Source organism: Rana temporaria, chromosome 4 (assembly GCF_905171775.1).
Source record: "Rana temporaria chromosome 4, aRanTem1.1, whole genome shotgun sequence".
NCBI lineage: Eukaryota > Metazoa > Chordata > Amphibia > Anura > Ranidae > Rana > Rana temporaria.
The window spans coordinates 446,210,742-446,237,101 of record NC_053492.1 but is presented as its reverse complement, the minus strand read 5'-3'; the positions used below and the strand labels follow the sequence as shown (position 1 = coordinate 446,237,101).

At 47.4% G+C, this 26,360-nt stretch overlaps 1 protein-coding gene across 1 annotated transcript in view; it reads right to left on the bottom strand.

Moving 5' to 3' along the window:
- Positions 1 to 26,360, bottom strand: part of PLEKHH2 (pleckstrin homology, MyTH4 and FERM domain containing H2) — a 245,318-nt gene that overhangs the window by 197,467 nt on the left and 21,491 nt on the right. Inside the window, exon 2 of the mRNA XM_040351535.1 lies at positions 18,239 to 18,368. Within this exon, the coding sequence (XP_040207469.1) occupies positions 18,239 to 18,361 (123 nt within the window). The 5' untranslated portion in view covers positions 18,362 to 18,368. The remainder of the gene's footprint in view (positions 1 to 18,238; positions 18,369 to 26,360) is intronic.

Here is a 26,360-nt window from a genome sequence, read left to right as displayed (position 1 = left end):
CCACAATCTGAGATACGCCTAAAAATAGGCTTCCTACGACCGACGTAACTTGCCTACGCCGTCGTATCGTGGGCGCATTTTCCGCTCCCATTGATTTTCTATGCACATATGCAAATGAGGGAGATACGCCGATTCACGAACGTAGTTGTGTCCGGCGCATAATATACACGGTTTGCGTAAGTCGTACGTCCGGCGTAAAGTTATTCCCCATATAGGAGGCGCAACTCATGCAAAGATATGGACCAGGAAACAGAGCCGTCGTATTTTACGTTGTTTACGTGGTACGTGAATATGGCTAGGCGTAGGTTACGTTCACGTCGTAGGCAGTGATTCGACGTATCTTCGGCTGATGTTTCGACGTGATTCTGAGCATGCGCACTGGGATGCGGCCATGGGACGGCGCATGTGCCGTTCATTTTAAGTACTTCTATGGTGCTTGGCCCATCATTTGCATGGGGTCACGCCTCATTAGCATGGCTCACGCCCACCTACGCTGACTTACGCCGAGGAAACCCAACGTAGATTTGAGAGCGAGTGGGAGCACTGGCTTCCTGAATACCGTGCTCGCCTCTCTGCGCTGCGTAGCGTATATTTGATACGCTACGCCGGCATAAATATGCGCCAATGTATGTGAATCCGGGCCTTATTGTTTTTTTGTTTTGTTTTTACCAAAAATATGTAGCAAAATACAAATTGGCCTAAAATGATGAAGAATTTGATTTTTTCACTTTTTTTTTTTTTTTATAGTTTTTTTTAGCAGAAAGTAAAAACCTTTTTTTTTATTGTTGGTCTTTTTTTGTTTATAGCGCAAAAAAATTAAAAGGCAGTGGTGATGAAATACCACCAAAAGTAAGCTCTATTTGTGGGGAAAAAGAACATACATTTTATTGGGGTACAGCGTGGCACGACCACGCAATTGTCAGTTAAAGTAACGCATTGCCATATTGCAAAAAATGGCCTGGTCTGGAAAGGGGTAAATCTTTCGGAGGTAAGTGGTTAAATGCCACACTACCGTGCCACAATCACGTACATTGCAAAATTTAAACAGCGCATTTTTTTTCGGCAAGTGTTGCCACCACCGAACACAGCATACAGTAAAACCTTGGTTTGAGAGCGTTTTGCAAGACAAGCAACATTTTTAAATACATTTTGACTTGATATGCAAGCGATGTCTTGATATAAGAGTAGCGTCATGTCACAACTGAGTATAAAAAAGAAGAGAGGCGCCTCTAAGTGTAGCAATATGGTTACATTTAATGAAGGTACAACATTTACCAACTCATATAGTTGATGATTAAGGCTCCTTTCACACTGAGGAGTTTTTCAGGCGGTTTACCGCTAAAAATAGCGCCTAAATACCACCGGAAAAACTCCTTCCCTGCAGTCTCAATGTGAAAGCCCGAAGGCTTTCACACTGAGGCGATACGCTGGCAGGACCGCTCCGAAAGTCCTGCCAGCAGCATCTTTGGAGCGGTGAGAGGAGCGGTGTGTTTACCGCTCCTTCCCATTGAAAGCAATGGGCACCGTGGCGCTATACTGTCTGAATTGCCGCGGAATTGCGGCGGTATTCGGCCGCTAGCGGTGCGGTATTAACCCCGCTAACGGCCGAAAAAGGCGCATTGGGGGCGGTATTAACCCGTTTTCGTCCGTTAGCGGGGGTTAATACTGCACCGCTAGCGGCTGAATACCGCCGCAATTCAGACAGTATAGCAGCGCTAAAAAAAGAGATTTTTAATACAGCTTACCTGTAAAATCTTTTTCTTGGAGTACATCACGGGACACAGAGCGGCATTCATTACTATATGGGTTATATGGAGTACCTTCAGGTGTAGACACTGGCAATCTCAAACAGGAAATGCCCCTCCCTATATAACCCCCTCCCATAGGAGGAGTACCTCAGTTTTGTAGCAAGCAGTATGCCTCCCAAAATGGTCCTCAAAAAAGAGGGGTGGGAGCTCTGTGTCCCGTGATGTACTCCAAGAAAAAGATTTTACAGGTAAGCTGTATTAAAAATCTCTTTTTCTTTATCGTACATCACGGGACACAGAGCGGCATTCATTACTATATGGGATGTCCCAAAGCAATGCTTACAATGAGGGGAGGGAGAACATCTCCAAGACAAAAGGATTTAATTTAGAGATATACTCAAATCATAATAAATCCAACTTAGTTGAGAAAAATAAAATTTTTAAATTTAACTCGAACAAGAGGAGCCCCCGGAATCCGAGGGTCTCAAACTGCAGCCTGCAGCACTGCCTGCCCGAAGGCAGTATCAGTATTCCTTCTTACGTCCAACTTGTAGAATTTTGTAAACGTGTGGACAGAAGACCAGGTTGCCGCCTTGCAAACTTGAGCCATAGAGATCTGGTGGTGTGCTGCCCAGGAGGCGCCCATGGCTCTAGTAGAATGAGCCTTTAATGATACTGGAGGAGGCAACCCTTTCAAGCCGTAGGCCTGAGTGATTAATTGCTTAATCCACCTAGAAATGGTGGACTTTGCAGCTGCCTGCCCCTTCTTGGGCCCATCCGGTAGAATGAACAGCACATCTGTCTTCCGGATCTTCTTTGTAGCTTTAAGATAGGCCTTCATGGCCCTGACAATATCCAAGGTATGCAGCAACCCTTCCTTTCTGGAAGTAGGTTTAGGGAAGAAGGATGGTAATACCAAATCCTGGTTCAAATGAAAACTGGATATGACCTTCGGAAGGAAGGAAGGATGAGGGCGGAGAACGACCCTGTCCTTGTGAAAAATAAGATATGGTTCCTTACAGGATAAGGCCGCCAGTTCCGATACTCTTCTTGCGGAAACTATGGCAACCAAAAATACTAACTTCCTTGTCAGTAGAACCAAAGGAATATCAGCCAACGGCTCAAACGGTTGTTTCTGTAAACTTGACAGAACAAGATTTAAATCCCACGGACAAAGCGGGGATTTAACTGGAGGTCTAATACGTAAGACCCCTTGAAGGAAGGTCTTAACCAGCGAGTGGGTGGCCAGCGGCCGCTGAAACCACACTGACAGAGCAGAATCTGTCCTTTGATTGTGCTTAATGCCAATCCTTTATCCACTCCTAGCTGGAGAAAACTTAATACTCTATCGATGGTAAACTTGCGAGAAAACCATAGCTTGGACTCACACCAGCCTACATAGGCCTTCCAGACCCTGTAATAAATCACCCTAGAGACCGGTTTCCTGGCTCTGATTAGGGTAGAGATTACTTTCTGAGACAGACCTCTACCCCTGAGAATCAGGGATTCAGCTTCCAGGCCGTCAAATTTAGATGCCGTAAGGCAGGGTGGAGGATCGGACCTTGCGATAGCAGGTCTGGCCGTAGAGGAAGAGTCCAAGGGTCTCCCACTACCATCCTTAAGATTAGTGAGTACCATGCCCTTCTGGGCCATGCTGGAGCTACCAGGATGACTGGTATGTGCTCCACCCGGATCCTGCGCAGCAGGCGGGGTAGTAACTGGAGCGGGGGAAACGCATAAAGAAGTTTGAACTGATGCCAAGGGCAAACCAACGCATCGGTTCCGCAGGCCATCGGATCCCTTGAGCGGGACATGAACCTGTCTAGTTTCTTGTTGAGTCTCGATGCCATGATATCCACGTCCGGCACTCCCCATCTTTGGCAGAGTGCTTGAAAGACTAGTGGATGCAGAGACCATTCCCCCGGCCATAGAGTCTGGCGGCTTAAGAAGTCCGCCTGAAAGTTGTCCACTCCTGGAATGAATATTGCCGATATGCAGGGCACATGAGCCTCTGCCCATAGAAGAATCAAGCTCACCTCTCTCTGAGCGGCTTGACTCCTGGTTCCCCCTTGGTGATTTATGTATGCCACGGCCGTGGCATTGTCTGATTGAATTCTCACCGGGAACCCCTGCAATTTTGACGTCCAAGCCCTGAGGGCTAGTCGAGCAGCTCTGAGCTCCAAGATGTTGATGGGCAACTGCTTCTCTGGCTTTGCCCAAGTACCTTGGCGAGTGCAACCATCCAAAATTGCTCCCCAGCCCGTCAGGCTGGCGTCTGTGGTCACTATCTTCCAAGCCACTGGGCTGAAAGACCTCCCCTTCAGTAGATTCTGAGGGTCTAACCACCAACACAGACTTTGTCGGACTCTTGATGAGAGCGGCAACGGGATATCCAAGGCCTGTGGCCTTCTGCTCCATGCTGACAGGATGGCTGCCTGTAGGATGCGAGTGTGGCTCTGGGCGTATGGTACCGCCTCGAATGTGGCCACCATCTTGCCTAGTAACCTCATACATAGGCGAATAGTCGGTTCTTTCTTGCTTAGAACCAGTAGGATTAATTCCTTGATGGCTTTTACCTTCCTCAGAGGTAGGAACACTCCTTGTTGTTCTGTGTCTAATCTCATGCCGAGATATTCCCTCGAGGTATTGGACCGTGAGGGCCACTGCTCGCTCCAAGCCGGGAGACGAGTGATCTATGACTAGGAGGTCGTCCAGGTATGCTAGGATCGTGACCCCTTGGATCCTTAGTTTGGCTAGGATTGGAGCTAGGACCTTCGTGAACACCCGGGGGGCCGTAGCCAACCCGAAGGGAAGCGCCACGAATTGGAAGTGACGCGAAGCCACCATGAAGCGTAGATATCTTTGATGTGGCTGATAAATTGGAACATGAAGGTAGGCATCCTTTATGTCTATGGACGCCATGAAGTCGTCCTTCTGGAGTGTGGCAGCTGCTGACCGCACGGATTCCATCCGAAATGAGCGGATCTTTAGATATGCATTTACCATCTTTAGGTCCAAAATTGGCCTGACATCTCCATTGGATTTTGGGATGATGAATAGGTTGGAGTAGAAACCCAGCCCCTGTTCCAGGACTGGTACCTCTACTATTACTTCCTGGGAAAAGTAGATGATCTAATGCCGATCTTAATGCGGCTCCCTTTTCCGGATCGTTTGGAATCCTCGACTTCTGGAAATGAGGAGGAGGAAACCTTAGGAAATCTAATTTGTAGCCTGTGGCCACGGAAGACCGTACCCACTCGTCGGGAATGCTGGCTTCCCAAATCTCTGAAAAGAGTCGCAGCCTTCCCCCCACCTTCGTGGGTGGGGGCGCCCCTTCATAAGGTTGGCTTGGGGGCTGGTTTTGCTGGTTTGCGAAACCACTGCCTTTTGCCTCTAACAGCCTGTCCTTGTGATCTGCTGTTGAAGCCGAAGTTTGCTTTTGCAGGAGGCCGTCGATACTGCTTGGCATTAGAGGGCCCCTGCCCAGGGGAATACTGTCGTTTAAACGCAGGTCCCTGAACCTTCTTCTTAGTTGGCAAGAGAGTACTCTTGCCGTTTGAAATGGTCTGAATGTATTTATCTAGGTCTTCTCCGAAGAGTCGTCCTCCATGGAAGGGGAACCCTACCAGGAGCTTCTTGCATGGGGGCTCAGCCTCCCAGCTTTTTAACCATAAGAGTCTTCTCATATGGATAAGGGATAACGATAAACGTGACGCTTGCTGGATAGAATCCTTGATTGCGTCTACCGTAAAACATATGGCCTTAGGGACATCCGAAAATTTTTCTGCCTGCTGGGCCGGAATAAGTTTAAGCATCTGCTTAAATTGATCCGATAATGCTTGAGCGACCCCAATCGCAGCCACAGCTGGCTGTACTACTGCCCCTGCAGTAGTGAAGGAGTTCTTAAGTAGTGCTTCCAAGCGCTTATCAACTGGATCCTTGAACACCTGTATGTTTTCTACAGGGCATGTTAACGATCTGTTAACACATGAGATGGCTGCGTCCACTGCAGGAGTAGCCCATCTTTTGGAAAATTTTTCTTCCATAGGATATAGGACAGAGAACCTTTTAGGTGGTAAGAAGATCTTATCTGGCTTGTTCCAATCTTGGAACAAAATTCCCTCTAATAGAGGATGGATCGGAAACACAGCATTGCTTTGAGGCGCCCTCAGTGAGCCCAAAGCTGAAACCGTCGATTCCTGGAGATCTGGTACTGGCAAGTTGAATGTCCTATGGACCAAGTCCGACAATCCTTGAATCCACCAGCTCTCCCTCAGGGAGACTGCCCCAGACTCCTCTGTATCCGGGTCTTCGATCCCTGAACCTACTTGGTCCGTGTCCAAGAGGTCGTCCAATTCCCCTGAGGAAAGGACCTCCTCTTCTGAGGGTCCGCGCTCGGGCGACGGAGATCTATTCCGCTTACTGCCCCGCATAGCTGCGGATATAATTTTTCCCATGCTTTTCTGCATCTCTTTTAAAGAGGTGAGTAATACCTCCTCCGTGACCATCTTAGGGTTGGACTGACCCGCGTCAGCTCCAGCCCCAGATCCCGATGGCCCCAAGGCTCCCTGTAGGGAAAACAGCGGCATACCATGGTACAATACCGAGGTACACCTGCTACCTATTGGTATTTGGAACTATAAAAGTTAATTGTCCAAACACCTGTTTGGGGGATAAAAAAATGCTTCCTCTCCCCTAGATGACTTTTTTTTTTTTTTTTTTTTTTTTTCGTTTTTGTTTCAAATCCAGGAAAGAAAAAACATTCTGTCCCCCTGAGTAGTATTGCAAAGAAAAACTATGAGATGGAAAAGAAACAGCCTATTTCTAGGCTTGACAAAACAGTCCTCTGAAGACTGCAATATCCTTTCTGGCCACTGTGTGTCCTCGGCGCCCCGTGCTGCCGCTCTGGTCTTTCTCCTCAGTTCCAAAGTATTGATGGAACAAACAAGGAAGGGCCGCCCCTTCCTTTAAGCCACTGACCCGCCCTTCCCCCCCAGCAACCTCAAACAGGAAATGCCCCTCCCGACAGGGGGAGGGGGGGGGGGATTTTGGGAGGAAGGGACCTCTCTGTTCCAGCAAACTGCAGCCTGCAGCCTGGAACCATGAGGAGGTCAGCGTTTTGCCTGCTTGCAGGCTCTGAGGAGGAAGACTGAATGGAGCATCGCCTGGAGGCCTGCAGGTAAGCAAAGCTCTCTGACACACACATATATTTTTATATAACACAGGCCCCACTCAATGCTTTTCCAACACTACAAGGGAGGTCACATCTTATGGGGAATAATACATAGAGAGCCATCCTATCTTTATGATATGTGACTAGTTTGCCAGATGCAGTGCATAACTTTAGGCATGTCCCCTGTGACCCCCCAGAAAAAAACCTGCTAAGAACCAAGTTCCGCAAGTTTTCCCCTCACTTACCTGCTCCATGCCGCAGGACTTTGCCAAGCAAGAGGCCCAATCTTCCCCCATCTCCGTGGGGATGTCTAGACCTTCAGGCCCTGGGTTCCTATGAAGGATCCACTGTCCTGGGCCCATATAGCACCCTGGCAACAGAAAACTTTAGGTACCCAAAGGTTTCTAAGTTCTGGGCCCAGGGTCCAGCTCTCTAAAAAGAAAAGCATTATGGGCTATACCCCAAGGGTTTGGGGTCCGGTTACTGACCACTTTAGCGCTGAGGCTTTTTTGGACAGAACCGGTAGCTCACCTAATCCCAAGGATGCGGAGGCAAGCTAAACCATGACTAACACCTAAGACACTGGCGTAAAAACTGAGGTACTCCTCCTATGGGAGGGGGTTATATAGGGAGGGGCATTTCCTGTTTGAGATTGCCAGTGTCTACACCTGAAGGTACTCCATATAACCCATATAGTAATGAATGCCGCTCTGTGTCCCGTGATGTACGATAAAGAAATAGCGCCGCTATACCGCCACCGCACATCCCACCCCAGTGTGAAAGGGGCCTATAAGAGGCAAATCTAAGTATGCAGGGATTCGGGGTAAAGCTGTCCACATAGACCATCCTCCTCACCACCATTGATGTCATCCCTTCCATGCTGCGCTCCACGAGCGGTTCAAGCCTCGCTTTCAGATTGCTCTACTGCAGGGTAGTCTTCCCGGTCACGATTGCAGACTGACATCTGTGAGGAGGGCGGTCTATGTGGACAACTTTACCCCAGATGCCTGCATACTTAGATGTGCCTCTTTTAATCAACTATGTGACTTGCTAAATGTTGTACCTTCTTTAAATGTAACCATATTGCTACACTTAGAGACTCCTCTCTTCTGGATTTTGCTTCTAATCCCCTTGTGGAGGCTTCCATTTGTGGATGGACATTGTATGGTTACACAACCTAACACATTGCTATAATCTTTTTATATGGACTATAAACTGAAGGATTTATGAATAAATGGTTGCGGAACGAATCATCTGAGTCTCCATTATTTCTTATGGGGAAATTCGCTTTGCTATACAAGTGCTTTGGATTACAAGCATGTTTCCGGAATGAATAATGCTCGCAATCCAAGGTTTTACTGTAAGTCTATGGCAGTGATGGTGAACCTTAGCACTAGGGGTGCAATGGATCAAAAAACTCACGGTTCGGATCGTTCCTCGGATCAGGAGTCACGGATCGGATCATTTTTCGGATCAGCAGAAAAAAATAATCTCCCCCACTGTAATATCCACATCTACCCCCCCCCCCCCACCCCACTGTAATATCCACATCTCCCTCCCCACTGTAATATCCACACCCCCCCCCCCTACTGCAGTGGCGTCACTCGGTGCAAAAAAATAATAAAAATGGTGTCACCTCCCCCCTCATTACAGACACACCCCAGTAGTGCAGACCTCAGACAGTAACCCCCCCAGTAGTGCAGACCTCAGACAGTAACCCCCACAGTAGTGCCGGCCTCAGACAGTAACCCCTCCCCCAGTAGTGCAGACCTCAGACAGTAACCCCCCAGTAGTGCAGACCTCAGACAGTAACCCCCACAGTAGTGCAGACCTCAGACAGTAACCCCCCCAGTAGTGCAGACCTCAGACAGTAACCCCCCCAGTAGTGCAGACCTCAGACAGTAACCCCCCCAGTAGTGCAGACCTCAGACAGTAACCCCCCCAGTAGTGCAGACCTCAGACAGTAACCCCCCCAGTAGTGCAGACCTCAGACAGCGGCGTGTGTTTCCCTCGAGCGCAGGCTCCTTCTCCTTTGTGGGTGTAAACAGAGAGGAGGGCCACCGCCGGGTGTACCAAGATGGCCGCGGCCCCGGAGCTAGGCCGCGGCCTTTCCTAATGCTATGGCCACGGAGGCAATCCGCGGATCGCATAGCGCGCCGATCCGAAGGGGGGTGACCCGTTCGGATCACGGATCAACGGTGATCCGTTGCACCCCTACTTAGCACCCTAGATCATTTGGAACTACATTTCCCATGATGCTCAACTACACTACACCATCTGGGGTGCCAAGGTTCGCCATCACTGCCACAGACAGGGGCGGACTGACCACTCATGGGGCCCTCGGGCAATAGGAGATTATGGGGCCCCCAGGCAATACACAGTATACACACACAGTATATACACACAATATACACACGCAGTATACACACACACAGAATACACATACACACACACTGAAAAGGTACTGGAGAGGCGGCGCAGTGAAAATCTTGGGATTTAAAAAAAACAACACAGATTTTTACATACTGTCCCTGGTTTTACTGAGGCTGGCAACCCTGATGGGGCCCCCTAGTGGCATGGGGCCCGCGGGCAGTGCCCGAGTGCCCGAATGGTCAGTCCGCCCCTGGCCACAGACCTATGTTAGTTAGTTGTGTTCGGTGGTGGCAACACTTGCCAAAAGCGAACCTGCTGTTTAATTTTTTTGTGTAAAGCAGATGCATGCCACCATTGAGGCGGGTGGTCAGGGGGCAGTAAAGTTGCGGCTCAACCACCTGGCTTTCCTCCCCCCCCCCAACCCCCCTTGGCCACACATGGGAACGAGCCCCCAGAGATGACATGTTTTATTATGTAATCTGATAAATGTCTGAGGATTGTACAGATGTCTGGTGTACTTAATGGAAAAACATGTCCGATAGATCATTCTTCCGGACCACACAACTCCAATGTGAACTTATCATCTACAACACATTTCATAATAGAAGGAAAAAAAACACAACAGCTGCATGAGATCTTCCATCATGAAATGTAAGGACAATGAGAAAACTAGCAGCTGATATCTGTAAAGTACACACAGGGAACAAATGTCGTCTCCAGAATACGTTCCGTTCTACAAAACGCGCCGAGACCCTGAAAGAAACAAGCCGCTGTTATCAGCTGAAGCCGGATGCGATGTCACTCGTTTGAGATGAACACGTCCTGACCCGGGTAAGTGCCTTTATTATTACTAATTTCCCTCTGTATCCTTTTCGGCAGACGACTTGCAGCACAAATTACCTCATGTTTGTGGCGTCTTGATGAGAATGTTTTTCGTTCTAGTCAACTATGACCTTCGCTCTGGTGAGCAAACTAGCTGTTTTCCCATAGGGACATGGGAAATTAAAGCAAAAGTCAACGAGATCTAGACTCCAAGGGGATGGAAATCCGACGAATTTCATTACATGTGTACCTTTGCCGCGAACGATGAGAAGTTGACTCAACAGAAATATCTACCGTATTTATCGGGGTATACCGCGCGCCGGTGTATAACGCGCACCCCAAGCTTAGAAAGGTAGTTTAAGGGAAAAAACCTTACATTTTTGCCCTGCGTCCATCGGCGGCCTTGTCCGGCGTCTGTCTGCGGCCTTGCGCGTGGTCCGTCCAGCCTTGTGGGTGTCCGTCTGTGGCTTCCTTGCATGGGGGCCGTCCAGCCTTGTGGGTGTCCGTCTGCGAGTCCATCTGCACCTTGCCCGGGGTTGCAGCAGTGTTTGTTTTTGTATTTGGCGCCTCAGCCGAGCCAAGAGGAGCCGGATTTCCTGTGTGTTCGGCTCCTCTCGGCTTGTCTCGGCTCCTCTCTGCGAGCGGAGCTGAGCGTGGCCAAAACAAGCCGAGCCGAGTGCGCAGTACACTCGGCTCGGCTCTAGCCTGTGGTGGGCGGAGCCGAGCATGGCCGAGTCTAGCCAAGTGCGCAGTACACTCGGCTCGGCTCTAGGCTGCGGCACTCAGAGACAGCGACATAGACAGCGGGGATCGGTGTATATCGCGCACCCACGATTTCCCCCTGATTTTCACCGATAAATACGGTACTTCTCCTTTTTTACTTTTTCAAGGTGTGTTATACTGAGATGCGGTTCTAGAGTAGTAAAAAGGGTCGCTGGTTCGAATCCCAAACACGACACAACCTGCCTGTTTTCCTTGTGCCTGGGTGAGTTTCCTCCGGGTACTCCGGTTTCCTCCCACACTCCAAAGACATTGGCTTCTGTCTAAAATTGGCCCAAGTATATGAATGTGAGTTAGGCCCCTTTTACACCTGGGTACCGTATGTCCGCTTTTTCATCCATCCGTGTGCGGATGAAAAAGGGACATACATTGGTCCCTATGAGATTGCGAGGGTCAGCGGATGAACATCCGCTGACACGCAATCTTGCCCGCCTCCGCAATGATCCGATTCTGCAGACGGAGGAAAACCCTTTCTTTCCTTCCGTCTGCAGATCGGATCGGAGGAACACGGACAGATGAATGGTGTTCATCCGATCCCCCCATATGGGAGAGCTATACAGCTCAGCATCACAGGACAGAGTATACAGCCCCAGCATCACAGGACATAGTATACAGCTCAGCATCACAGGACATAGTATACAGTACCAGCATCACAGGACAGAGTATACAGCCCCAGCATCACAGGACAGAGTATACAGCCCCAGCATCACAGGACATAGACAGCCCCAGCATCACAGGACAGAGTATACAGCTCAGCATCACAGGACATATTATACAGCTCAGCATCACAGGACAGAGTATACAGCTCAGCATCACAAGACCGAGTATACAGCTCAGCATCACAGGACAGAGTATACAGGCCCAGCATCACAGGACAGTGTATATAGCTCAGCATCACAGGACAGAGTATACAGCCCCAGCATCACAAGACCGAGTATACAGCTCAGCATCACAGGACAGAGTATACAGGCCCAGCATCACAGGACAGAGTATATAGCTCAGCATCACAGGACAGATTATACAGCCCCAGCATCACAGGACATAGTATACAGCTCAGCATCCCAGGACAGAGTATACAGCTCAGCATCACAGGACAGAGTATACAGCCCCAGCTACACAGGACAGAGTATACAGCCCCAGCATCACAGGACAGAGTATACAGCTCAGCATCACAGGACAGAGTATACAGCTCAGCATCACAGGACAGAGTATACAGCTCAGCCTCACAGATCAGGGTATATACAGCTCAGCCTCACAGAATTGTCATGTGTACCAGTTTATCACTGCCTCTGTGTTCACCATTAGTAAATATCCGCCCAAAAACCTACATAAATACATAAACCTCACAGACCACATGTGGAAAACATAGCAACCATTGTAAAAATTAAAAGATAATATATTTTTTTCTTTCATTAATCATTTTACATTTTGGTTGACTCTCTGAACCTACCAATCCGGCTGAGATATCCTGCAAGAAGGCGCCGCCGGGGCCGTTCGTTCCATCCACAGAGCCGCGTCACTTCCGGTTTCACACTGGCATAGGGGAAAGCAAAAGTGCTGCCATGGCTCCGAGGAAAGTACCGTCCATATCCTACGGCGGGGCAAATAGAAAACCCGATAACAAGGACAATGACTGCAATATGGGAGTGTTGCGGCGCATTGCTTTGCGCCACAAGGACTCCCAAAAGCAGCCAAATGAAGCGTCCCACCGGCAATCACGTCCAGCACCTGGACACAGTGAACCCAAAGGGCCTTTTTTTTGTTTTTTAAAAGGAACTTTTTATTTTTATTTATTTATTTTGGTGACTAGCTTTGGAGGGGCGGTGCCCATACGCCGCCTATAGCCGGGCCGCCACTGCAGAGACCGGTCTTACAACCTGGAGGGACACTTACCTGAGTCCTGTATCGATTCAGCACTGTGCCTGGATGCAACTCTTCTCTCCCCTCTTCCAGCTCTCACAGGCTTTGCTGATACCAGTGGCAGTCATTGGCTCCTGCTGCTGTCAGTCACAAGAAGGGAGTGGAGGGGGGGGATTGGGGGGCAGAGAAAACTGTGCTGTGTGTCTATGGATGCACACAGCCCAGCTCAGGAGTGTGCCTGCAGGTGTGCAAGCGGCTTGCAATGGGGGCAACACAGAGAAAAGGAGTAGCGGAGAGCATCTAGCATCGAGGGACACTAGAAGAGCAGGTAAGGGGCCGCAGCAGGTACAGTAAGTATAAATCTCTTCATTATTTTAATTTGAAAAAAAAAAAAATGTGACATCTGATCCGCATAGAATTTGTATAATAATAATAAGTTTGAATCGGGGCTTATTGAACCAGCTGACATTAGAAGCTAATTGGTTACTATGAACAGCTGCACCAGATGCTGTATGGTTGATTTACTAAAGGCAAATAGACTGTTGCTCTCTGCAAGTGCAGTTACTTCCGGGGCTTAGTAAATGAGTAAAAGCTCTGCTGACTTCCATCATCCAATCATGTGCCAGCAAAAATTATTACTTTTCCTGGAACGTGATTGGGAACTCTTTGCAAAGTGAAGCTTTACCCAGGGATGGACTGGCCATTGGGACTACAGGGAGTTTCCCGGTGGGCCGATGGCTCAGTGGGCCGGCTTCAGTGACAGCGGCCTGGGAGTTTCTCACTTCTTCCTAATCTTGTCCCATGAGGGGGGGGGGGCACCAAACTGATTCTTTGCCCCGGGTGAAATAATGTCTAGCTTCCCCACTGGTACTGCCTATAAGAGTACCAGTACCAGCCGTTCTACTCTAATAAAATAAAACGGCTAGTGGCTAGTGAAGGGGGAGAGGGGGCTTGGGTGGCCAGGGAGGTGCGGGAGTTGTCTGGCCGCTGTGGGAGAGACCTGTCAAAGTGGGCCATTCTGGATGAAGTCCAGGGCCAAATTTTTGTCCAAGTCCAGCCCTGGCTTTACTCTCATTTACTAAGCTCTTGAAGAGTGCAACTGCACTTTGTAAAATGCACCGTCTTTTTGCTTTTAGTAAATCAACCCCTGTGTATACCAGTTTTAGTAACTCCCCCCCCCCCCCCCCATAGGCTAACATGGAGGGGAGTTTAGAGACAGTAAAAAAAAAAAAACAGACTCCCCTAACAACAGCGTTAGGCCCCTTTCACATTGACGGACCGTTCGTCCGTTTATTACAAGTCCGTTTACGGACTTGTAATGCATCCCTATGGGATCGCGTCCGTTAGCGGATGGGGCATCCGCTAACGTCCGCAACCATCCGCGTCCGTCAAGATCCGGTTTTTCGGACGGAGGAAAACCCTATTTTTCTTCTGTCCGGCGGAACGGATCGGATGAATACGGACAGACGGTCCGACTTTATCCGATTCCCCATAGGGGAGAGCGGAGGAGACACAGGGCGGTCTCTGCACTGTGTGCGGGGACCGCCCTATCCGCCGACAGCTCAGCGGGGATTACGGAGGATCCCCGCTGAGCTTTTGCGGACACACGGAGCGGACACAAAAACGGTCCGCTCCGTGTGAAAGGACCCTTAAGGCTAGGGTGACCAGACATCCCCAGTTTCCGGGGACAGTCCCTGGATTGAGGACATTGTCCCCGGGCCAAGTTTGTCCCTGTTTTTGTCCCCGGATTGGATTTGAACAGGGGCTGGGGCAATTTCAAAGACAGTCAGTGCAGAATTAAAAACAAATTATCTGAATTACACCTCCAATCCCCCCCCCCCCCGCTCTGCTACTCCTACTAGCTTGGGGGGGGGGGGTGTATTTTTCCCATTATCTGTGCCCCGTTCTGATGATCATGTGCTGGTCGGAGCGAATATTTCTTCAGTTTCGGGTGCCCATTCAGCTCCGCTCACATCTGCCTCAAGTCCCGGCCAGCCGCCTGCCTATCTCCTTGCGTTCCCTGGCGGAGTGATCTTCCTCCGCTCCCCACCCAGTAGTAGCCGGGGCCCTGGAGAGTAAGACTTGAGAGGCTGTGAGGTGGGCGGCGGCAGAGTTGCCAAAAGAAGCCGAACGTTGAGTCGGCGCTATACGGCGCCTGCCCACCGACGTTCGGCTTCTTTCGGGAACCCGTGAAGCTCCTTATGCGACGGGTGGGGGAGTTTTTGTCATCACGTCAATCACTAAAGGCTGCATAGGAACGCCCACTCCCGCGGGATTCACTACCCGGAAGCCGGCTTAGAAAATAGCCATACGAGGTATGTACAGCAAAAAGAAAAAAAGGATCTGCATACTGTAAATGTCGGTAGTGAGCTGAATGTAATGTTTGAATTTTTTTTTAGGGTGAACCCCCGCTTTAAAGCTGCATTCACACCTCAGCGTTTTAAATCGCAGGCAGATTTGCCGCGATTCTGCTCGAGGTGTGCCTTAACCTCAAAGCGCCGAGGTGTGAGCGCAAATTTAGGATGCCATTAATAAAGGCAGTAAAAAAAAAAAAAAAAGCCTGACTCCCCGTTAAGGCTGCATTCACACCTTGGCGTTCATTTGAATGGCACAAAAAATCGCAGTGTGGTTCTGCCACGATTGCTGTGCGATAACTGGTGGCAACCGGAATCATGTGAAGCTTGTTGCCCAAAAAAAAAGTTCAGGAGCTACTTTCGGGCGACCTGCTTCACATGATTCAGTTATCGCACAGTAATCGTGCCAAAACCAACTGCGATTTTAGGTGCCATTCAAATGACTGGCATCTTAAATGTGCGCTCTGCGATTTGTCATCACACCTCGGCACTTTGAAATCGCGGAAAATCTGCCCGCGATTCAAACGCCAAGGTTTAAATGCAGCCTTAAAGGAGTTGTAAATAAAAAAAAATTTTTGGCTGAAATGACTGGTTACAGGGTATAGAGACATAATAGTTAACTGATTCCTTTTAAAAAACGATTAAAAATAGATACAAATCAATCATATAATGTACCTGTAGTTTCTAGTTTCGTTTTTGCATGCTGTTTCCTGCTTCTGTGATGTACAGAGCCAATACAGGGCAGTGATGATTTGGAAAACTAAACTGATTGGTGCTGAGGGGTTTTAGACACACAATAATCACACCTCCCTGATTAGTGACCACAGAGAGAAAGCTCCCAGTACTGTGGTCATCAGGAAACAGACAACCAGGAAGTGTCCAGAACAGAGAAGAATTACAGCAACTTGAGAGCAAAAACTAACAATGAGGACATGAAAACAGCACTGCATTAAGGTAAAGAAAGCTATTAAGATAAAAAAAAAAATTCCTTTACAAACCCTTTAACTTTGCTGTTAGGGGAGTCTGGCGTTTTTTTTTTACTGGCTTTATGAATAGCATCCTAAATGTGCATTCTGCGATTTGTCACCACACCTCTGCGTTTTGAATTGCAGGCAGACTTGCAGCAATTCTACTTTGCGATTTCGAAAGCGCCGAGGTGTAATAACAAATCGCAGAACGCACATTTAAGATGCCATTCATGTGAATGGACCCTAAAATCGTACAGTGGTTCTGCCGCGATTGTCATGCGATAACTCGCGGGAAACCCGCATCATGTGAAGCTTGTTGCTAGGGTACACGCACCTCTGGAGCCCCGCTCCCGCTGTGATTGGACACAGCAGGAGCCAATCAGCTGACCCGGCGGACCCAATGTCCGCCGGAAACCTGGGGGTCGTTCCAAGAGAGGCAGAACGCCGGTCTGCCTATGTAAACAATTTATCATGCTAAAAGCGCACTGCGATTTTGGGTGCCATTCAAACGAATGGCATCTCAAATGTGCGCTCTGCGATTTGTCATTCACACCTCGGCTCTTTGAAATTGCGGGCGGAATCCAAACGCAGAGGTGTCAATGCAGCCTAAAAGTCTCCAGTGTGCATCATGCCGCGTACACACGATCATTTTTCAGCATGAAAAAAAAACGTTGTTGTTCAGCATGTCCAAAAAACAACATTTTCCCAACTTCAAACGACGTTGCCCACACACCATCATTTTTAAAAAATGCTCTAGCAAAGCGCGGTGACGTACAACACGTAAGACGGCACTAAAAAAGGGGAAGTTCCATGCGGATGACGCCACCCTTGGGGCTGCTTTAGTTAATTCCGTGTTAGTAAAAGGCAATTTGCGCTTTTCTGTCTGTTACAGCGTGATGAAGGTGCTTACTCCATTACGACCTGTAGTTTTACCAGAACGAGCGCTCCCGTCTCATAACTTGCTTCTGAGCATGCGCAGGTTTTTTACGTCGTTTTAGCCCACACACGATCATTTTTTACAACCCGAAAAACGACATTGGGGCAGATTCAGGTACCTTTGCGCAGTTTTTACGGAGGCGCAGGGCAACGTTTTTGCCCTGCCCCCCCGCAAATTTTCTGCGCTACCCGCGATTCATGGAGCAGTAGCTCCGTAAATTGCGTGGGCGCTCCGGCAAAATGCCCGGCGTAAGCGCGCGCAATTTAAATGATCCCGTAGGGGGCGGGAATCATTTAAATTAGGCGCGTTCCTGCACCGATCGTAGAGCGCATGCTCCGTCAGGAAACTTTCCCGACGTGCATTGCGGCAAATGACGTCGCAAGGATGTCATTTGCTTCAAAGTGAACGTGAATGGCGTCCAGCGCCATTCACGATTCACTTACGCAAACTACGTAAAGTTCAAATTTCGCCGACGCGGGAACGACGGGTATACGTAACATTGGCTGCCCCTGCTAATAGCAGGGGCAGCCTTACGCGAAAACCGCCGTACGCAAACGACGTAAACTGTGTACGCAGGGCTCGCGTAACGTTGTGAATCGGCGTTAGTATGCAATTTGCATACTATACAATGAGCACAACGGGAACGCCACCTATCGGCCATCGTAAGAATGCAGCCTAAGATATGCGGGCATAAGAGCCTTATGCCACGCATATCTTAGGCTGCAGTCGGCGTAACGAGGTTCCTGAATCAGGAGCATTCGTTACGCCGGCGGAAGTAAGCAATTGCGCTGCGTAACTATGGTTATGCAGGCGCAATTGCTCTCTGAATCCGGGCCACTGTTTAAAACGACGTCAAAAAATGCAGCATGTTCGAATTTTTTTTTTGTCGTTTTTCAGAACCTGAAATATGATGTGAAGCCCACACACGATCATTTTAAATGAAGTTTTTGAAAAATGATCGTGTGTACGCGGCATCAGACATAAATGTCATTTTTGAATCTTTTCAATTTAAAATAAAAAAAGAATAAAAGATTTCTTCCATTTCCGATGTCCTTGTTATCTACGTAATCTGGATTTGGAAAGATCTGCGACAAGTTGTCTCAGCGATCGCAGAAATCCCGTCCTGCCCCCCCCTCTCTGTAATGTTTCATGACGGGACGGATTGATCGTTCGCCGCTGGCCTTTTCGTCCCTTTAAATTACGAATGAGTCATGTGACCTTACCTTCTCTGCCAGCAGCTCCCTGATCCTGTTGGCTTGGATGCGGAACTTCATGAGCTGCGATTCCAGAGTGATACATCGCTGTTCCCAGTCTATGGCGCCGTCACATTCCAGCTGCTCTGCCATGCTTTCTCTACAAGAGGAGAAACACAGAAAACAGCATGAGTGGGGACTGTGTGACAGCGGCAACGCTCCCTCCTCTACTTCCTGTCGTGGATCTGCTACTACAATGAGCCATCTGTGAGGCCGAGCTCAACCCGGCTTCTTCTACACCGAGAAAATCTCACCGTGATCTACAGCAGACACCACCAACAAGGGGAAACAAAGTTAAATTGTTACCTGTATGGGCTCCTTCACATGGGCGGCCCGGGAGGGGGGCAGTAAAAGCAGGCAGTTGAGCGGAACATGAACCTGTCAAATGTCCTCTGAAAAGCGATCCACCACAGATCCCACCAGGAGCAGCTATGTTAGCCAATAAAGTGTATTTCTACTCAAAAACTTTTTTTATTATGAATGCAAAGCACTCTGTGATTGGATGAGGTGGACAGTGGGGTGGATTCAGGTAGGGGCGCGCAAAACTGCAGCGGCGTAACGTATGACATTTACGCTACGCGGCCGCAAGTTTTACGGGCAAGTGCTTGATTCACAAAGCACTTGCCTGTAAAGTTGCGGCGGCGTAGCGGAAAAAGGGTCCGGCGTAAGCGTGCGTAATTCAAATGATCCCGTAGGGGGCGTGGATCATTTAAATTAGGCGCGTTCCCACGCCGAACAGACTGCGCATGCGCCGTCCCTAAAATTTACCGACGTGCATTGCGGTAAATGACGTCGCAAGGACGTCATTGGTTTCGACGTGAACGTAAATGGCGTCCAGCGCCATTCACGGACGACTTACGCAAACAACGTAAAAGGTGTGAGTGGATTCAGGTAGGGGCGCGCAAAACTGCAGCGGCGTAACGTATGACATTTACGTTACGCCTCCGCAAGTTTTACGGGCAAGTGCTTGATTCACAAAGCACTTGCCTGTAAAGTTGCGGCGGCGTAGCGTAAAAGGGGCCGGCGTAAGCGCGCATAATTCAAATGATCCCGTAGGGGGGGTGGATGGCGCGCCGAACGTACTGTGCATGCGCCGTCCCTAAAATTTCCCGACGTGCATTGCGGTAAATGACATCGCAAGTAAGTCATTGGTTTCGACGTGAACGTAAATGGCGTCCAGCGCCATTCACGGACGACTTACGCAAACGACGTAAAATTTTCAAATAGTGACGTCCATACTTAACATTGGCTGCGCCTCCTAATAGCAGGAGCAGCCTTACGCCGAAAACGACGTACGCAAACGACGTAAAAAAACGACCGCCGGGCGCACGTACCTTTGTGAATCGGCGTAAGTATGCAATTTGCATACTCTACGCTGACAACTACGGGAGCGCCACCTAGCGGCCAGCGTCAGAATGCACCCTAAGATACGACGGCGTAAGAGACTTATGCCAGTCGTATCTTAGGCTACAGTCGGCGTATCGAGCTTTCTGAATACAGAAAGTAGATACGCCGGCGCTACTTAGCAATTACGCTGCGTATCTATGGATACGCCGGCGTAATTGCTCTCTGAATCTACCCCAGTATCTTTACCCTACGTTCACACCTATGCGCTTTTTTGGTGCGTTTTTTACAGTCCAATTTAACACGGTTTCCTACGGCACACGTCCATGCGTTTTTCATCATTTTTGGAAAGGGTTGTGACTTTTTTTTGCCCCCGCAGCAGATTGCGTTTTGCGCATAATAGACGTCAATCGAGTCGCACCAGAAACGCAAGTGTTGGGTTTTTGGTGCGTTTTTTTTCCTTTAAAAATATATAGCTGGTTGCTAAGGAGCGGGCCGGGAAGCCGGCCGCCGCGTCCTTAACTGCTTGCCGACCAGCCGCCGCGGTTTTACGGCGGCAGGTCGGCTCAGCTGGGGCGAGATCACATATATCTACGTCATCTCTCCTAGCAGCCAATAGGGGCGTGCGCGCCCCCCGCTCGCTCCTGACTCCCGCGCGCGTGCCCAGCGGTCGCGATCACTGCCGGTCACCCGCGATCGCTCGTTACAGAGCGGGGAACGGGAGCTGTGTGTGTAAACACAAAACTTCCGGTCCTGTCAGGGGAGAAATGCCTGACCGTCTGTTCATACAATGTATAAACAGCAATCAGTCATTTCCCCTAGTGAGTCCCACCCCCCCCCCCTTCAGTTAGAACACACCCAGGGAACATACTTAACCCCTTCCCTGCCAGTGGCATTTTTATAGTAATCAATGCATTTTTATAGCACTGATCGCTATAAAAATGCCAATTGTCCCAAAAATGTGTCAAAAGTGTCCGCCATAAGGTCGCAGTACCGAACAAAATCGCTGATCGCCGCCATTACTAGTAAAAAAAAAATATTAATAAAAATGCCATAAAACTATCCCCTATTTTGTAAACGCTATAACTTTTGCGTAAACCAATCAATAAACGTTTATTGCGATTTTTTTTTTACGAAAAATATGTAGAAGAATACGTATCGTCCTAAACTGAGGAAAAAAATTTTTTTTTTATATATTTTTGGGGGATATTTATTATAGCAAAAAGTAAAAAATATTAATTTTTTTTTAAATTGTCTCTCTATTTTTGTTTATAGCGCAAAAACTAAAAACCGCAGAGGTGATCAAATACCACCAAAAGAAAGCTCTATTTGTGGGGGAGAAAGGACGCCAATTTTGTTTGGGAGCCACGTCGCACGACCGCGCAATTGTCAGTTAAAGCGACGCAGTGCCGAATCGCAAAAAGTGCTCTGGTCTTTGACCAGCAATATGGTCCGGGGCTAAAGTGGTTAAAGGGGAACTGCAGTCTGCTCACATAATTTGTAATACAAACTTATTTGCCATTTTGAAGCTTCCCTCCAACCACTTTGCATATTATTTTATATATACTGTGGAACCTCGGTTTACGAGTAACACGGTTAACGAGCGTTTTGAAAGTGTTGTCTCGCAAAACAAGCAGAATTCAAGCTAATGGGGTGTGCAGTACTGCATTTGGCCATAGGTGCGAGGGCGCCAGTGACACTCGGAACGGTTCGGAGCCGTCTGGAAATACTCGGAACCACTTGGAAATACAGTGGAACCTCGGATTATTAGCATAATCCGTTCCAGGAGAATGCTCGTAATTCAAAATACTTGCATATCAAAGCGAGTTTCCCTATTGAAGTCAATGGAAACAAAAATAATTTGTTCCGCATTGACTTCAATGGGATGCAATACTGCATGCGGCCAGAGGCGGGGGGCGCTGGAGAGCCTCGGAAACGGCCGAAAAGGCCCGAGGACACTTCGGCTGACCTCGGCAAACCTCGGAAAGACTTAGGGCTAGATTCAGGTAGCTGCGCCCCTTCTTACGGCGGCGCAGCGTATCGTATTTACGTTGCGCCGCCGTAAGTTTGAGAGGCAAGTGCTGCATTCACAAAGCACTTGCCTCCTAACTTACGGCGGCGTAGCGTAAATGGGGCCGGCGTAAGCGTGCGTCATTCAAATGAGGGGGGCGTGTTTTATTTAAAGTAGGTTGACCCCGCGTATTTTAAGTTTTTTATGAACGGCGCATGTACCGCTCGTGAAAAAATCCCAGTGCGCATGCTCGAAATTCCGACGCAAATCGTCGTTGCTTTCGACGTGAACGTAAATTACGTCCAGCCCTATTCGCGAACGACGTAATAAATTCAAATTTCGAAGCGGGAACGACGTCCATACTTAACATTGGCTGCGCCACCTAATAGCAGGAGCAACCTTACGCCGAAAAAGCCTAACGTAAACTACGTAAATAAATTGCGCCTGCCGTACGTACGTTTGTGAATCGGCGTATCTAGGTAATTAGCATATTCTACGCCGAAAACAACGGAAGCGCCACCTAGCGGCCAACGTAATATTGCACACAATTCTACGCCGCCGCATTCAAGTTACGTCGGCGGAGGAAGCCTATTTTTTTAGCGTATCTGCCTTTGAGAATCGGCGACGCAGATTTGAAATTACGGCGGCGTATCTGGAGATACACCGCCGTAAATGCTTGATGAATCTATCCCTTAGTTCCCGAGATTTGCTGAAGTCAGCTGTGCTGCAATCGCCGACTTCGGCTCTGCTCAGCTCCGGCGCCCCCCCCCACCCACCTCAGGCCAAAAGCCGTACTGCACACGGCTTTGGCCTGAATCCTGCTCGTTAACCACTTCCATACCGCACCTATTCTGCCACTTCTCTCCTTCATGTAAAAATCATATTTTTTTTTTGCTAGAAAATTACTCAGAACCCCCAAATATTATATATATATATATATATATATATATATATATATATATATATATATATATATATATATATATATATATTTATATATATATTTTTAGCAGACACCCTAGGGCAGTGATGGTGAACCTTGGCACCCCAGATGTTTTCAAACTACATTTCCCATGATGCTCATCTCCACTGCTGAGTACAAGAGCATCGTGGGAAATGTAGTTCCAAAACATCTGGGGTGCCAAGGTTCGCCATCACTGCCCTAGGGAATAAAGTGCCGGTCATTGCAACTTTTTATCTGGCACGGTATTTGCGCAATCATTTTTCAAACGCCTTTTTTTTTTTTTGAAAAAAAAAATGGTTTCATGAATTAAAAAATAACAAAACAGTAAAGTTAGCCCAATTTGTTTGTATAATGTGAAAGATGATGTTACGCCGAGTAAATAGATACCTTACATGTCACGCTTTAATATTGCGCACACTATAAAAAAAATAATAGGAGCGGGTCAGGGACAATCAGGGTGGACAGGAAGGGCCTTTACAAAGTAAAATCGGGGTTTGCAAAGACGTTTGGTGCACACAAAGTGTTTGTTTTTGCATTGTGGCGATTGAGGAATCTGTTTCAGTGAAAGTTTTTGTGCCTGGAGTCCAGCTTTATAGTGTTACTAAACCCAGGAGCCTGCATTCACTATATCTGATCTCCCACAGTCACTGAGCATGTGCAGAACGGAAACATGTGTTTAGTTTCCATTCGGTATTTACAGAAATTGGTTTCGTTAAAGTAGTTTCATTCATTTTCAGAATTCATTTTGTTTTGTTTTTATATCAAATCAATTTTTTTTTCAGAATTTAGAAAATTCAAATAAAATTCCATTTGAAATCAAATTTATTCTATTCAAAATTCGAATTTTGGAAGATGGTTATATTCTATTTCATTCTATTGTATTGTTTCTTTTCTATTCTATTCTTTATTTTCTGTTCTTTTCTATTCTATTCTTTTATTTTCTGTTCTTTTCTATTCTATTCTATTGGAAATGGAATGAATTTTATTCAAATTACGGAAAACAGCTATATTTTTATGTTCTGTTTATTCCATTCTATTGTTTTTTTTATATTCTATTCTATATGGCTACAATCACCTCAAGTATGTTTCTATTCTATACAAAATTTGAATTTATTGTATTTCAAAATTCTAATTTTGAAAGATGGTTATAATGGCCCATATTCTCATAGAAGTTACGATGGAGTAACTCAGGATACTCCATCGTAACTCCCTTTTTTGGCCAGTGTATCTATGCTCCTGATTCTCAGAATCATTTTTGCATAGATACACTTAAGATCCGCCATCTGTAAGTCACTTACACTGGCGGATCTTAAATGCAATGACGCCGGCCGCCGCTAGATGGCATTTACGTGAAGGAGTCATTTGCGTATGCAAATGATCCTTCTACGCCGATTCCCGAACGAGTTCGCGTCGCGTAACCGTCGCTAACGTCGTTTGCGTAAGCGGAAACTTACTCCTGCTATATGAGGGGTAAGTTTCCGCAAGTCTCGCGTAGGCCATGTTACGGATGGCGTCGGGTCCCCGTCGTGTTTTTTCGTCTGGTACGTCGTTTACGTAAGTCGTTCTTGAATACGACTTTACGTCAATGACGCACACGTCGGCGTCATTGACGTTTTCCGCCGAGAACTGGAGCATGCGCACTGGGCTTTTTGCAGCCCGGCGCATGCCCAGTTCTTTCGCATCGGGGGCGCGCTTCATTTGAATAGAAGACGCCCCCTTGGAGATCCGCCAGGCTACGCCGGGACACTTACACTCCGCTGTCCCAACTTATGGAGCAAGTGGTTGGGGAATACAACACCTGCTCCAGTAAGTTGGGACAGCGGAGTGTAAGTGCCCTAAGCGCAGCAGGCGGATATTTAGAGAGAATATGGCCCATTCTCTGTATTGCATTCTATTTTTTTTTTTCGATTTTATTCTTTTATTTTCTGTTCTATTCTTTTGTATTATTTTCTATTCTATTCAAATTTATTCTATTCAAAATTTAAAAAACAGTTATATTCGTATATGTTTTCTATTTCATTGTATTGTATTGTTTTTTTTCTATTCTATTTTTTATTTTCTGTTCTTTTCTATTCTATTCTATTGGAATTCAAATTTATTTTATTCAAATGACGGAAAACAGCTATATTGTTATATTCTATCTATTCTTTTTTTATTCTATTTGAATTTTGGAGTATGGTTATATTCTTTCTATTCCATTCTATTGTTTTTTTTTTCTATTCTATTCTTTTATTTTCTGTTCTATTCTTTAGTTTTCTATTTTCTATTCTATTCAAATTTATTTTATTGAAAATTCGAATTTCGGGAAAACTAAAATATTCTTTCTATTCTATTATTTTCTTCAATTATTTTAGTAAATAAAAACTGCTAAATACCTTTTCCCATCAGCAGATTATAGCAGTCTTGTGACTTCTATCAGTGTACGGCCGGGCACTGGTTAAAGCTTGTAGGAGGAGTTTTCATTCTCCCCTGATTGTCCTATGAGGCTGTAGGACCCCTGACCCCTGACCCCTGACCCTCTGCACAGTGCTGATTGGCCCTGTGCTGATCACATGCACTCTCCACTAGTGTTGCTCACGAATATTCGTATTGCGAATATTCGGCTCGAATATGGCATATTCGAGTATTCGCGATATATTTAGAATTTCGCGGTGAATATTCGCTATTCCGAATATTCACATTTTTTAAATTTTATTTTTAAAACAGATCACATCCTATCGACGTCTAAAAGCATTGCTGGTATGATTAGAGACCCTGGGCCGAGTAGCTAAGCTGAGGCGATCCTTTTATGTTGCCGAATATAAAAAAAAAAAAATGCGAAATTTCGCTAATGGGAATGCGAAAATGATTGCGAATTTTCGATAACTGTGGTAGGAGAACTCTGATTGTCTCTGATGCAAAAGGGGGGGGGGGGGGCTTTGTGTATGTTTCTGTTATGAATATTTGTATGTTTGATATTATTTTTTTTTGTAAGAAGGAAAAAATTGCGCATACCTTAAAAAAAGGGGAGAATACAGCAGCAACTCAAAAATGTTATACAACATAAATTAATACAAGACAGAAAATGGAGTCGCTCTACAAGAATAAAAAATATGTCTAGTGACAAGACATGTGGGCAAATTATAAAATAAGCAAGCGCAAATAACTTGTGAAATACACAGTGAAACAAATATATAAAGAAATATAGTCCCAATAATAGAAAAATAATCTTTCATAAAAATGTCTTTGATATGTGAAGTGAAAAAAAGTCCAAAGCATGCAGCATGAACGTGTTCAATCTTCAAGGTGTTTGATTGACAAACGGCTGTGACAGATGGATAGAGTAAAGAATCACCACCAATCAGGGATGGACTGGCCATCGGGACTACCGGGAGTTTCCCGGTGGGCCGATGGCTCAGTGGGCCGCCTGTCACTGTCAGTGTCTCTCTCTCGCCTCGTCACATTTATGCTAATGCTCCTGCACCCGGCGGCTGCGCCAGCCAATAGCCATCATCACTCGACACTTCTCTCCTCCTAAATTTACAGCCCTGCCCCCGTCCTAGCGGCGTGACGTCACTCGCGGCCGTAGGCGGGAGGGGATTACTATGGGAGGAGGCCGCCTCCTCCCATAGTAATCCCCTCCCGCCTACGGCCGCGAGTGACGTCACGCCGCTAGGACGGGGGCAGAGCTGTAAATTTAGGAGGAGAGAAGTGTCGACATGGTGTGACATGGTGTGTGCGGGGCTGGTCTTTGGTGGTGATCGTGACCACTTGCTGCCGGAGTTCCGCCTCTC